General features: G+C 39.8%; 1 protein-coding gene across 1 annotated transcript in view; it reads right to left on the minus strand.

Annotated features, from left to right (window-relative positions):
* The window catches only part of kdm4ab (lysine (K)-specific demethylase 4A, genome duplicate b), a 42,151-nt gene extending 26,862 nt beyond the window's left edge, over positions 1-15,289 (minus strand). The window contains exons 1-8 of the mRNA XM_049476625.1: positions 15,178-15,289; positions 12,320-12,469; positions 11,922-12,097; positions 8,974-9,088; positions 8,624-8,817; positions 2,238-2,287; positions 2,036-2,139; positions 977-1,114 (exon numbers count right to left, since the gene is read on the minus strand). Of these exons, the coding sequence (XP_049332582.1) occupies positions 977-1,114; positions 2,036-2,139; positions 2,238-2,287; positions 8,624-8,817; positions 8,974-9,088; positions 11,922-12,097; positions 12,320-12,454 (912 nt within the window). The 5' untranslated portion in view covers positions 12,455-12,469; positions 15,178-15,289. The remainder of the gene's footprint in view (positions 1-976; positions 1,115-2,035; positions 2,140-2,237; positions 2,288-8,623; positions 8,818-8,973; positions 9,089-11,921; positions 12,098-12,319; positions 12,470-15,177) is intronic.
* Positions 15,290-15,752: the final 463 nt, after the last annotated feature.

The following is a 15,752-nucleotide window of genomic DNA, read 5'->3' on the forward strand; positions in this document are numbered from 1 at the left end:
TTGGACACTAATTGGTCTATATCAGACATAAGCATCACTATGCTTTCACAGGTATGCATGTCAAATATACAGTGCAGTGTCCCATGACTTATGCCACATGTCGGCGAGGTTCCCTATATTTAATGTGGACGTGAAATTTGGATTTCTGCCACAGACGCTTGTCTATGTCCACTGTGAGTGGTATTATTAACCTTTTATGATGTACTGCTAAGGTGAATTTAAGGTTAGAATTAGATAAGTATGATAAGAACAGCACAGCTGAGGTAAATCCATGATTGGAATAGCACTGCTGAGATAAATGTATTATTAGAATAGCACGGATAAGGTAAATTTATCTTTAAAATAGAACTGGCGAGTAAAATATATGCTTAGAATATCACTGCTAAGGTAAATGTATGATAAGAATATCTCTGCTAAGGTAGATTTATTATTAGAACATCATTAAAAAGGCAACGCTATTATAATTTTATGACTAGAATAGCACAGCTAAACTAATGATTAGAATAGCACTGCTGATGTAAATGTAGGATAAAAACAGCACCACAGCGGTAAATTTATGATTAGAATAGCACTGCTGAGGTAAATGTATGATTAGAATATCACTGCTAAGGTAGATTTATCATTAGAACATTTTTATGGTAAATGTTTGTTAATAATAGCAATGCTAAGGTAAATGTATGGTTAGAATATCTCTAGGTAAATGTATGATTAGAATAGCACTGCTGGGGTAAATTAAGCATTAGAATAGAACTGCTGAGGTAAATTGATCATTAGGACAGCACTGCTGAGGTAAATGTATCATTAGGACAGCACAGTTGAGGTAAATTTATGATTAGAACAGCACTGCTGAGGTAAATTTATCATTAGAACAGCACAGCTGAGGTAAATCTATGATTAGAACAGCACTGCTGAGGTAAAGGTATAATCAGATGTCCAACAGAAGCATTACAATTTAAGCAGATTTTGATGATCTCACCAGTATGGCTTGTTTTCCGTAATCGATCCACCGACGCGTGGCGAAGTTGGTGGACTCGGCGCAGTTAAATCCGTGATTAAAGCCGGCGTGGTATCCGTACGGGAACGTAATCATAAACTCTCCCGCCTCCTGAGTGATCTGAAACACAGACAGCACAATATTACAACATACCGTAAAAGTAGGAATGCACAGAATACTTGGCAACTGAAAATACATAGCAACCAAAAATATATGTCAGAAAAAACAGGCTTTCGCTTTCCGAACAATAGCCCATTCAGTTTACAACATATTGCACACCACACTTCTCCACCAGTGGTGAAGTGATGCTATGCACTGCTGAGGTAAATATATCACTAGAATTGCACTGCTGAGGTAAATTTAAATTAGAATAGCAATACTGAGGTACATTTATCATTAGGTAAATGCATGATTAGCATAGCACTGCTGAGATAATTTTTTGATTAGAATAGCACTGCTGAGGTAAATTTTTAAGGCTACCTATTAGTCTACTACCTCTTCACAAACTGGCTGTTTTTCTAGCTGAAAGATATGAGCTATACAGGACTAGGATAGTAACATTAGTTGAGCTAATGATGAGCTAATTAGTTGATACTACTGAGGTAGATTCATGATTACAATAGCACTGCTGAAATACATGTATGATTAGAATAGCACTGCTAATAAATGTATGATTAGAACAGCACTGCTGAGGTAAAGTTTTATTAGAATAGCAATGCTGAGGTAAATTTATCATTAGATTAGCACTGCTGAGATAAATGCATCATTAGAATAGCACTGTTGAGGTAAATTCATCACTAGATTAGCACTGCTGATGTAAATGTATGATGCTACGTATCAGTCTACTACCTCTTCATAAACTGGTTGTTTTCCAGCTGAAAGGTATGAGCTGTACAGGACTAGGATAGTAACATTAGTTGAGCTAACGTAGCTATCTGGCTAACTCTGCATTTTAAGTTGGGTAGTACTACTGAAGTAAATGTATGATTAGAATAGCACTGTATAGCATCCAAACTTTGACTGGTAATGCATATGACGTACCTTCTCAAACGGAATGCCGTACTTCTTCAGAATGGAGGGGGATATGAGGGTCATCTTGTGTCGAAGAAAAGCTTCACAGTTTTGAGAACTTCCAGGAAAAAATCCTGCATAAAAAAACGGGGTAAAATATTAAATCAGGACATTTTACTAGAGTGAATTATATATGTGAAAGAAAAAAAATAACTATATTGTCTAAATTTACCTTTGGCCAGGCGTTCCAATCTTTTCCCATGTTCAGGGCGCACACAATACCTAAAAGATATATAAAAAAAAACATATATATATATATAAAAAACATGTTATTATAACACAGTGCTGTGCGTTTCAAGTGAAGTTAATATATGACTAAAGTTATGCAGTCATATGACTGACTAGTCACTGTATTTTTTTATTTTTATTGGATTATGTACCAAAAACAAATTTCTATGAATGATATAATTACAATTAAAGGGCATTTTTACGAAACCGACAATGATTGAGTATGGTCCGAATAGCACTGCTAAGGTAGATTCATGATTACATTAGCACTGCTGAGGTAAATTTAACATTAGAACAACACTGCTGAGGTAAATGTATCATTAGAATAGCACTGCTAAGGTAAAGTAGGATTAGAACATCATTACTGACATAGATTCATGATCACAATAGCACTGCTGAGGTCAATGCTGTGGTAAGATCATTAGACCAGCACTGCTGAGGTAAATGTATCATTAGATTAGCACTACTGAGGTAAATTGTAATTGAAACAGCACTGCTGAGGAAAAAAATATCATTAGATTAGCAATGCTGAGGTAAATTCATCATTAGAATAGCACTACTAAGGTAAATTTATGATTAGAATAGCAATGCTCAGGTAAATTTATGATTAGAATGGCACTGCTGAGGTATATATACTGTACAGTCTGTCAAAAGTTTGCCACAATAAATTAATAAATAAAAATAATCAATTAACAATTAGCATGCTAGCAATGCTAATATTTCACAAATCATGAAACTATTTAAGCCATTTAAAAAGATTTTTAAAAACTCTATTTTCACACGGCCATAAATGTACCACTCTACATTACATTACATTACATTTGGCAGACGCTTTTGTCCAAAGCGACTTACAATATTGAAGTGCAAATAATAGAAGAGGTTAAGTACAAAAATAATAGAAGTTAAAAATAAAGCATCTATAGATAGGGCCTTAAGGAGGTCAGAGGGAAATAATGGGATAGAGGAGTAGAGAAGAGGAAGAAGGAGATGAGGTTAGAAGTAGTTAGTGTGTTAGAGGTGTTAGGAGAGTAAGTGCTCTTTGAAGAGCTCTGTCTTCAGGAGTTTATTAAAGATAGTGAGAGATTCTCCTGATCTGGTAGTAGAAGGTAGTTAGTTAGAGGTGTTAGGAGAGTAAGTGCTCTTTGAAGAGCTCTGTCTTCAGGAGTTTATTAAAGATAGCGAGAGATTCTCCTGATCTGGTAGTGGAAGGTAGTTAGTTAGAGGTGTTAGGAGAGTAGGTGCTCTTTGAAGAGCTCTGTCTTCAGGAGTTTATTAAAGATAGTGAGAGATTCTCCTGATCTGGTAGTGGAAGGTAGTTTGTTCCACCATTGGGGAACTCTGTATGAGAACAGTCTGGATTGCTTTGTGTGAATGTTTGGCAAAGCGAGGCGACGTTCATTGGAGGAGCGCAGCGGCCGGGAGGTAGCGTAAGCCTTCAGGAGCGAGTGCAGGCAGGAAGGAGCCTGTACTGTCATCACCTTGTAGGCGATTGTAAGCGCTTTGAATTTGATGAGAGCAGCAACCAATAGCCAGTGGAGGTCAATGAGCAGCGGGGTGACATGTGCCCGTTTTGGCTGGTTGAAGACCAGACGTGCTGCTGCATTCTGAATCATCTGTAGTGGTTTTACTACACAGGCCGGGAGGCCAGTTAGTACGGCATTGCAGTAGTCGAGGTGTGAGATTACCACAGCTTGTACCAGGAGTTGGGTGGCCTGTTGCGTCAGAAACGGTTGAATTTTTCCGATGTTGTAAAGCGCAAAGCGGCAGGATCGAGCAACTGAGGCCACATGGTGCGTGAAGAGAAGCTGGTCATCAACCAGAACACCCAGGTTCCTAGCAACCTTTGTCGGTGAGAGAGAGAGAGAGTCGATGGTTATGGCAAAGTTGTGTTGAATAGAAGGTTTTGCTGGTATGACCAGAAGTTCAGTCTTTGAGAGGTTTAGTTGGAGGTGATGTTCCTTCATCCATGCGGATATGTCTGAGAGACACTGTGATATCCGTGCAGAGATTGAGTGATCATCTGGTGAGAACGACAGGTATAGCTGAGTGTCGTCAGCAAAGCAGTGGTAGGAAAAACCATGTGAGCGGATAACCCGACCTAGAGAGGTGGTGTATATTGAGAAGAGAAGAGGTCCCAGTACCGAACCCTGGGGAACCCCAGTGGGTAACGAGTGGGCTGGCGACAGCCGTCCTTGCCACGACACCTTGAACGAGCGCCCAGTGAGGTACGATCTGAACCATGACAGCGCATTGTCTGAGATCCCCATGTTCGAGAGTATAGTTAGGAGGAAGTCATGGTTGACTGTGTCGAAAGCAGCCGAGAGGTCCAGCAGAATGAGCACTGAGGACTGTCCTGCAGCTCTAGCAGTTTTTAACGCTTCTGTCACAGACAACAGAGCCGTCTCAGTAGAGTGCCCTTTCTTGAAACCAGATTGGTTCTGGTCCAGGAGGTCATTTTGGGTGAGGAAGCCAGAGACTTGATTGAGAGCTGCTCTTTCTAATGTTTTAGAAAGAAAAGGCAGTAGTGAGACCGGTCTGTAGTTATCAACCTGGGCGGGGTTAAGAGAAGGCTTTTTAAGCAGTGGTGTCACATGTGCTTGTTTAAAAGCAGTCGGGAACACACCAGATGTTAAAGAGGCATTGATCGTGTGAGTAATAGCCGGAATGATTGCAGGTGCAATGGTTTGCAGAAGGTCTGAAGGAATCGGTTCAAGTGAACACGTAGTAGGACGGCTACGCGTTAGGAGAGCCAGTGTCTCGTTCTCAGTGAGAGGAGCGAACGAGGAGAAAGCGACGCCTTCGGTAGAGGGATACCGGGCAGCAGAGCATGATGTAGGACTGTTACATGTCGCATCAGTAAACTGTCTGCTGATAGCTGCCCCTTTCCCAGTAAAGAATGAGGCAAGAGCTTCAGCCGTAAGGCAGGTAGCCTGAGGAGGAGGTGGAGGGTTGAGTAGTGTTTTGAATGTAGCAAATAGTTTCCGGGAGTCTGTGAGGGAGCTGATTTTTTTGTGATAGAATTCAGCTTTAGCAGCAGTGAGGCTGGCTGAAAAAGAAGCCAGGAGCAGTTGGTAGTTTTTTAGGTCTGTCTGGTTTTGCTTTTTTTTTTGCCATTTTCTTTCAGCAGCTCTGAGTTTGGAGCGTAGTTCCCTGAGCATGTCATTTTTGAGCCATGGCTGCGGTTTGCTTGGTTTAATGGCTCGAGATGTTTGAGGACAGAGGTCGTCCAAACAGGAGCTTTAGGTGGAGCAAAGAGTATCAGTGGCATCATTAACATTGAGTGATGAAAATGAGCCTAATGGAGGCATATTGTCAGTCACCAGCGAGGAGTACTGGTCTGCTGGGAGATCTCGAAGATTTCGGCGGAACGAGACCATAGTAGGAGTAGCTGTGGGTTTTTTCGAAATGCGAACGTTGAGTTGCATGAAGAAGTGGTCTGAGAGGTGTAGAGGAGTGACAGTTAAAGAGTCGGTGTCACAGTTACGAGTGAAGATCAGGTCTAGATGTTTGCCAGCTTTATGTGTTGGAGGGCTGGGGACCTGCTCCAGATCGAAAGACTGCATGAGGGATGAGAAGTCTGTGAAGCTGGTACTGTCATGATGGATGTTCATATCCCCTAGAATGAGCATGGGGCCATCTTGCTCGGGGATAGAAGACAGTAGCATGTCAAGTTCATGTGTGAATTCGCCCATTTGTCCAGGAGGACGGTAGATGACAACGACAGCAAGTTTTGATGGAGTATTAACCAGTGTGGCATGATACTCGAACGAGTTGTATGAGTTTGCAGGTAATAGTGGAGTGTATTTTAAGCCATTCGCGAGCAATAGGCCAGTTCCACCTCCTCGTCCTGAGAGACGAGAAGTATGGGTAAAGGAATAATTATTTGAAAGAGCCGCCGGAGTAGCAGTGTTTTCAGGTTTAATCCAGGTTTCAGTCAGAGCCAGTAGTTGTAGTGAGAGATGATTTGCAGAAGAGGCGATGAAATCTGCTTTATTAACCGCCGACTGGCAGTTCCACAGCCCAACAGAGAATGAGGTAGTAGTGGGCATGGCTTGCTTAAGAAGACGCAGGTTAGTATGGTCCTGGCGCCTATGTGTGTTTTTACGCCTTCTGTGCGTACCGGAGATAACAGGAATGTGATGGGAGCACATTTTGTGAGGCAGTAGGACGGGCTGCCTTGTCGGTGGCCTTGCTCGGTGGACTCGCGCAGGTAGATTCGCAGGTCTTTACCCGAGTTAGGTCTTCACACGAGAGGGTCTTTACCCGAGTTAGGTCTTCACACAACAGCTGACGCCTTCGGCTGACGCCTCGGCGAGTGTGAGTGACGACATAGGAGTCTGAATTTGCGCGCAGGTGCGGGCGATATAGGAAATCAGCTCCACCAGACTGTCTTTTAAAGCGTGAGTAACGCCCCTGAGGTGTGTAGACAGAGAATGTGTGAATGAGGGGGTTTGCCACGCCCCGCTCAAGTGAGAATCGCTCAGCCTTGTCCGAAAAAGCGCGCTGAAAAGCGTGTTTGCTGTTGCTCTTACAGCGTAGCTGCAGTTAAAATGGAGTAAAAAGCGCAGTCTGGTGTAGCTTCAGTTCCTGTTTGCTCTCGTAGTGTGCCCGCTCTCTAAATAACGGACACTACAGGCAGATATGATGATTTAAGCAGCATTGTAATTGAAAAAAATATTAAATTTAATAACTTAATAACATTCAGTTCTTAAAATATTTGGCTTCAGCACTCAACCACGCGTATCATCCTGTACAGCATGAAACAGCTGCTTTCCTGTAAAAACAACATGCAAATATCCATTTCCTTTATTTAACTGTGCTCCCGCAGATGCAGCATACTTCAGCTCTTACTCTCTACTTATACCAGAGACAAGCAGGTGAACCATCTACCCTGCAGCTTGATTTAGGGAGTGTGAGTGTGTCTTCGCTATCGTAACGACGGGAAAAGTACACCTGCGAAGCTCGAATCTCGTAAAAGTAAATTGTCTTAATTAATAATGGATGTGGTTAATTTTGGACTTAACATGCAATAAACCAATGAGCGAATCACTTGCTCATCATTCTCTTTAAGAATCAGGTGAGCTCTGACTTTGGCGGATTGCTATTTTAACGGTGCAGCTACCTGGACGTGTTCAACAAACTCTTCTCAGCAGAGGAAACTGAGCAAAACTCCAGAAATGTACCTGAACATAACATGTACCTTTTAACCACTCTGGTTAAAAGGACCCTTTATAGACATTTATATGCCTATATACCTATTACAGTCTGACTTATGCCACATTTAAGGGGAGAAAAAAAATAATAGGAATAACAATAATTATTATTACAATAAAATACAGCACTGAAAAAAAATGAAGAGAGCACTTCTGTTTCTGAATCAGTTTCTATGATTTTGCTATTTATAGATTTATGTTTGAGTAAAATGAACATTGTTGTTTTATTCTATAAACTACAGACAACATTTCTCCCAAATTACAAATAAATATATTCTCATTTAGAGCATTTATTTACAGAAAATGAGAAATGGCTGAAATAACAAAAAAGATGCAGAACTTTCAGACCTCAAATAATGTAAAGAAAACAAGTTCATATTCATAAAGTTTTAAGAGATCAGAAATAATCAATATTTGGTGGAATAACCCTGGTTTTTAATCATAGTTTTTCATGCATCTTGGCATCATGTTCTCCTCCACCAGTCTTACACACTGCTTTTGGATAACTTTATGCTGCTTTACTCCTGGTGCAAAAACGCCCTATTTTTTTTCCCTTTATTTTTTCCATTTTAGCTCTTCAGGTCCAGTTAATAACAATAAATGATTGAAAAAACACTGCCACAGACTTAAAAAAAAGAACTAAAAACTGAAAAATGCTATTTTAATATAGTAAAAAAATACATATATATTTACAAACAGAAAAAAACACAAAAGCTTATTTTTAGCCAGCAGTTCATGAGTTAAAAGCTTATAGCTGGTAAGTAGTAAAGGAAATAAACTGAGCTTTGAAAATTGATTTAAAATGTTAATTTACAAAATCTTTCTCTGTAGTAAAGCTAGAACAGATGATGTTACTGCAGCATTTACACACTTACAGCACATTCAAACTTCATCATAATAACTAGAAAAAGACAAAGAAACACAGAAGACTTCAAATAAAAAGACTGCTACAGGAAGACGTCTGGCTGACCCACATGGAAACAGCAGCTTTAGCCTTTAGCTCAGATTAACATGATTAAGAACTGAGTCTCAGTTTCAGCAGAGAAGAGAAGAATAAGAGGACTGACAGATGAAGAACTGCAGTAATAATGTCATTAATAGGATAACCAGCACTTACCAGGACTTGGGTTCTCCAAAGTGGAGGTAGTTGATGCTGTAGAGGTCCATATCCTCAGTGTGCCAGGCGAAGGTGGTCTTCCACATGCCGAAGTACAGGTACGGGGTGGTCACGCCCTCTATGGTGATGCCACTCTCGTTCTCCACCGTGTCCAGGATGGTGTTCAGGTGGCCAATGTTCCATTCATCTACATCCTGAAGAGATAAACATAATGAAAAAAAGAATGAATAACAGATTCCCCACAGATTCCTTTATTTCTGTATATAAACATTTTTTAATCTAGAGTTACAGTAGATACAGAATCCTAATCCTAATTATCTGAAAATAAAACATATTAAGATGTCACTCACTGGGTCGTACAGTGTCCCGTTCACATCAGCGCCGTAGATGGGAGGATTAAAAGTGACGTTCTTCCAGTATTTTCTCTCCAGCTCCTCAAAATCATCATATCGAGGACTGCAGAACCTACATCAGGAGCAGATGTGTTTACAGCTTGACAGAGCAACCAGGAGAAAAAAAAAAACTTGACAGAGCTACAAAAGATAGAACATTGATAGAGCTACCGGAAATAGAACCTTCATAGAGATACCACCTTGAGAGCGGTACCAGAGAAAGTACCGTAACTGAGCTACCACCTAAACAGAGCTACAATAGACAGAACCCTAACAGAGCTACCAGAGATAGAACCTTAACAGAGCTACCAGAGATAGAACCTTGACAGAGCTACCAGAGATAGAACCTTGACAGGGCTACCACCTTAACAGAGCTACAACAGATATAACCTTAATAGAGCTACCACCTTGACAGGGATACCACATTAAGAGAACTACAAGAGACAGTACCTTGACAGACCTACCACCTTAACAGAGATGCCAGAGACAGTATTTTGACAGAGCTACCACCGCTACAGAGATACCAGAGGAAGTACCTTAACAGAGCTACCACCTTAACAGAGCTACCACCTTGACAGCGGTACCAGAGAAAGTACCGTAACTGAGATATTACCTTAACAGAGCTACAATCTTGACAGCGGTACCAGAGAAAGTACCTTAATAGAGCTACCACCTTAACAGAGCTACCACCTTAACAGAGCTACCAGAGAAAGTACCTTAACAGAGCTACCACCTTGACAGAGCTACAATCTTGACAGTGGTACCAGAGAAAGTACCTTAACTGAGCTATTACCTTAACAGAGCTACCACCTTAACAGAGCTACCAGAGAAAGTACCGTAACTGAGATATTACCTTAACAGAGCTACAATCTTGACAGCGGTACCAGAGAAAGTACCTTAATAGAGCTACCACCTTAACAGAGCTACCACCTTAACAGAGCTGCCACCTTAACAGAGCTACCAGAGAAAGTACCTTAACTGAGCTATTACCTTAACAGAGCTACCACCTTAACAGAGCTACCAGAGAAAGTACCGTAACTGAGATATTACCTTAACAGAGCTACAATCTTGACAGCGGTACCAGAGAAAGTACCTTAATAGAGCTACCACCTTAACAGAGCTACCAGAGAAAGTACCTTAACAGAGCTACCACCTTGACAGAGCTACAATCTTGACAGTGGTACAAGAGAAAGTACCTTAACTGAGCTATTACCTTAACAGAGCTACCACCTTAACAGAGCTACCAGAGAAAGTACCGTAACTGAGATATTACCTTAACAGAGCTACAATCTTGACAGTGGTACCAAAGAAAGTACCTTAACTGAGCTATTACCTTAACAGAGCTACCACCTTAACAGAGCTACCAGAGAAAGTACCTTAACAGAGCTACCACCTTAACATAGCTACCACCTTAACAGAGCTACCAGAGAAAGTACCTTAACAGAGCTACCACCTTGACAGAGCTACCACCTTAACAGAGGTACCAGAGAAAGTACCGTAACTGAGATATTACCTTAACAGAGATACAATCTTGACAGCGGTACCAGAGAAAGTACCTTAATAGAGCTACCACCTTAACAGAGCTACCACCTTAACAGAGCTACCAGAGAAAGTACCTTAACAGAGCTACCACCTTGACAGAGCTACAATCTTGACAGTGGTACCAGAGAAAGTACCTTAACTGAGCTATTACCTTAACAGAGCTACCACCTTAACAGAGCTACCAGAGAAAGTACCGTAACTGAGATATTACCTTAACAGAGCTACAATCTTGACAGTGGTACCAAAGAAAGTACCTTAACTGAGATATTACCTTAACAGAGCTACAATCTTGACAGTGGTACCAAAGAAAGTACCTTAACTGAGCTATTACCTTAACAGAGCTACCACCTTAACAGAGCTACCAGAGAAAGTACCGTAACTGAGATATTACCTTAACAGAGCTACAATCTTGACAGTGGTACCAAAGAAAGTACCTTAACTGAGATATTACCTTAACAGAGCTACAATCTTGACAGTGGTACCAAAGAAAGTACCTTAACTGAGCTATTACCTTAACAGAGCTACCACCTTAACAGAGCTACCAGAGAAAGTACCGTAACTGAGATATTACCTTAACAGAGCTACAATCTTGACAGTGGTACCAAAGAAAGTACCTTAACTGAGCTATTACCTTAACAGAGCTACCACCTTGACAGAGCTACAATCTTGACAGAGGTACCAGAGAAAGTACCTTAACTGAGCTACCATCTTGACAGCAGTACCATATATAGTATCTTGACAGAGCTATCACAGAAAGAACCAAAGCAATCAATTTGACCGAGATAATACATTGACAAAGCTATGACCTCAACAGAGCTAAACCCTTGACAGAGTTAACAGAGATACAACCTTTATTTAGCTACCACCTTATCAGAGATACCAGACACAGCACCTTCATAGAGCTACCACCTTAACAGAGCTACCCTCTTAACAGAGATACCAGAGACAGTACCTTGACAGAGCTACCATCTTAACAGAGCTACAACAGATAAAACATTGATAGAGCTACCACCACAGCTACCATAGATAGAACCTTAATAGAGCTACCACCTTGACATAGCTACCCTCTTAACAAAGATGCCAGAGACAGGACATTGACAGAGCTACCATCTTAACAGAGCTACAACAGATAAAACATTGATAGAGCTACCACCTCAAGACAGATAGAGCCTTGACAGAGATAATTCATTCACCTTAACAGAACTACCAACTTGATAGAGCTATCAATTGCACAGAGCTACATTTCATAGTACCTTAACAGAGCTACCACCTTGACAGAGATAATTTATTGACAAAGCTATTACCTCAACAGAGCTACCACCCTAACTAACTATAAGAGTGAGGAGGAGGAGGAGGACACTGACTTGTCGCTGTTGGCGGTTTTGCGGAACTCTCTGACGGTCATGGCTTTCTTCTGGATGTTGTACTGGGTGAAGAGGCCGGACTGGCCCGTCACCACCTGCTGAATGGGGGCAGGGATCACCAGGTCATCAATATCACGATAGGAAGCTGTGGGGCTCCACTCTTTCGGAGGGATGATCTGTAGATCAGAGAAATCAGAGAAACGGAGACGCAGAAAAGAATTATAACTTATATCCAGCGACTTTAACAGAGGGGAGCTGCGTCTGTGGTTGAAGAGATAGAGCAGTCGTATGGAGGTTATAAATGAAATCGAGCTCCTTCAACCACAGACGCAGCTCCCGTTCTTCAGCAGGCAGCAGATATAACTCATATTTAATCCTGTAGAGTGAAGAGAGCTGACCTTGGCCAGGCCGGCTTTATGAGCTCCTTGAGACTCTATATAAGCCATGTAGCGGCTGAAGTTCCTGAACTCCTCCATGGTGGGCCGGAACGTCATGATGGCCCTGGAGCTGGAGTTCTGCCCGTCGGACGCCATCCTGCCCGATCAGTCCTGAACACAGACACAACAATTACTTATTTACACATTAATAATATGAATTTATGCATTACGTACATATGCACTAGTAGGGGTGGGCGATACGGCCCTAAAATAATACCACGATATTTCATGCTATTTTTGCGATAACGATACTCTTGGTGATATGACAAAACACTGAATTACATAAAATATTTCAAGAATACACTACTGCAGCAAAATGAAAATTACATTTTATTATTGCATATATTATGGCATTAGAATGTGTAATTAGAATTCAGTTCGTTTGAGTTAGAAATTTTTTCATGATTCAGTGCTTTATATCCTGTATAGTGAAGAAGCCTATAGTAGTTCTGGCAGTGTTTTATATCATCAACAACTATTCAGTATATTTCAACAATAGTTATTGTTTTAAATAGACCTGTCACAATTATTACATTATCAACTAATCATACAACAACTGAAAATGCCCTCAATAATTTAACATATCGAGTCTAAAAGTGTGAACATGTATGTTTACTTTGTTTTAAAATGCTATATTTATTCTATTTGATTTTATTTATATTAGATTTAGGCCCATCTGTCATGATAATTACATGAATGACAAATTGTACAATATATGGAGAAATGTTTGGTGAACTTGGCCTAAATATCAGCTTTATTCCATCAGTTTTCTTACAAAAAATAGCTGTTGCGTTTTATTTATTTAGGATATTTTATGATCCTACAAAATTAGACATTTATATAAAATTTTCCATGTTTCGATATATTTAGACACTTAAACATTAACATTTCAATGATTGTTAAGAGGATAGGACAGCATTGGACCTAAAATAACAGTATTATTTATTGCAAATATTTTAAGGTCAATACAGCTCTGTAAAAAATTAAGATTTGTTACAGAAGTCAATGATCCAGAATATCATGATACTAATAATAAAAATGCACTCCAAATATCTCCATATATCCAGGATTAAAGTAAAATAAATGATAATGGACAGATATAATCTGTAGATATATAACGGGAAATGAGAACAGTGTAAACTTTTCTTTTGCTAAAAACAGTAAAAAAGTAGAACCCTAATATGATAATTAGGGGTGGATTATATGGGGTGATATTTTATGGTATAATATTGTTCACCATATTCAAAAAATGTTGCATGTATGATACATACAATATGGCACACCCCTATTACACACCAGCTCTTAAAGTAATGAAAATAGTTTTCTTTCACAGAACAAAATCTTGAAATGAAATGAAAATGAAACTTCTGGCTAAAACTGAAACTAAACTAAACATCTGGGCAAAGGCTGAACACTAAACACTGCTCTCCTTTCACCACTGACCTTAAAAATAAAACAGATTATATGTTTTTGTATCTTGTTTCTAAAAAAAAAGCCAATAAAAGTGAAAAACAAAACTACTAAATTAAAACTGAACATTTTTAACATAAAACACAGCAATTAGGCACAATTTGACTTAATACACTTTTCATAGTTTGGTATAGATAAGTGTTTTATAGGCATCTCGTGGGTATGTGCCTATGTGCCTATGGTCAAAAGTTTGGACACACCTTCTCATTCAGTGTTTTTATTTTTTGGTATTGTTTTTCCTACATTATAAAATTATATAATATCATTGAAAAGTTACTTTATTTTAGTAATTCTAATCAAACTCATATTATAGAGATGTATTAAACACAGAGTGATCTATTTTAAAGTGTTTATTTCTATTATTGTTGATGATTATGGTTTACAGCCAATGAAAACATGAAAATCAGCATAGCAGAAAATAAAATCCGTATCTCCATAAAAGTTGTCAGTAGCAGAGGGAAGCTGTAAGATATGAAGTGCTGTAAGATTTTGTGGGAAAACAAAACTGCACTGACTTTAGACTTGATAATAAAACACAGTGGATCAACAGCAGCAGATGACAGACATGACTCTCCAAACAAACCATCACTGACCAAATAAGGGGACTGAAGGAGTCTGAAGGGAAATTTCACAGTACTTCATGCTTTTATAACTTTTATGCAGGCACAGATTTCATTTTCCAGCAGTATTTGGCACACTGCCCACACTGCCAAAAGTATCAGTTGGTCTTATATGATATTCTAATTTTCTGAGACAGTGATTTTTGGGTTTTCATTAGCTGTAAACTAGAATATTAAACAGTAAAAGAAATTAAATTAAAATAAAATAACTTTTCAATGATATTCTAATTTTGAGAGACACTAGTATTTATACATATAAATATACACAGATATACAGCACTACCACTACTCACTCCAGCGTAGACTATAAACAACCCAAGCCCCGCCCACTCCCACTATCCGGCCCCTTACGCAAATCCCTGAGCGCTGATTGGCTGAAGCCCGCGTCTCTTTAAAAGTAGCAGGGCTAGGCTAGGCTAACTAGCTGCGTGTTTGTAATCGGAGAGAACAGCAAATATCGGGATTAATGAAGTCAGAATTAGTTTAATTCCACACTATAACAGCCCGGATTAGCGCGGAATATCTGAGGCGGGATTAAGGCGGGTCTAAAAGCGGAGAATACGGAGTTTAAACTCGGCGCTGGAGCTCACTCTCCGCACGGCCCGGCCGCCAGCGGAGCCCGGAGCTAAACCGCCGCTAATCCCGCGGCTAAACCCAGCCTAAACCCGCGGATTAGCCCCGGCCCGGGTCTGATACGGGTGTAATAAAGAGAGTAAAGCCAGTACTGACCGGTAACGGCGGGTAAACCGCGGGGTTTGAGCCGCACAGTCCGCGGAGTCGCTCCGGTTACACACAGCCCGACTATCCTCAACCTCCAACACCACCACCGCGCATGCGCCCTCACCACCGCTCACTGACGGAAACACGGCACCGCGCATGCGCGGACACGCACTGCCGCTACTGTAATACATAATAAAATACAGTATATATGTATGCTTTTTATATATATATATTTTTTTTTTGCCTTTGCATTTTTTTTAATGATGGTTGTTAGAATTTTGCTTGTGACCTAAATTAGTGTTTGGATTGTGAGTTGCGCAAAAAAAAATAAAAATAAATAAATAAATAAATATATAAATAAATGCAGGATTATTTAATCGAGTTTAATTCACTTCTCCAATCGTTAAGCAAAATCATTACTAAAAAAGTAATTCTGTTATCTTTTTTATAATGATGATCTATCCTATATCGATTAGCCTTCCTCTGCATGTTTTATTAATTATATTTAGATAGATGATAGATAGATAGATACTTTATTTATCTCGAAGGAAATTTAGGAAATTTAGTGTAGTGTAGTGTAGTTA

The sequence above is a fragment of the Astyanax mexicanus genome, chromosome 4, assembly GCF_023375975.1.
Source record: "Astyanax mexicanus isolate ESR-SI-001 chromosome 4, AstMex3_surface, whole genome shotgun sequence".
NCBI classification, from domain to species: Eukaryota; Metazoa; Chordata; class Actinopteri; order Characiformes; family Acestrorhamphidae; genus Astyanax; species Astyanax mexicanus.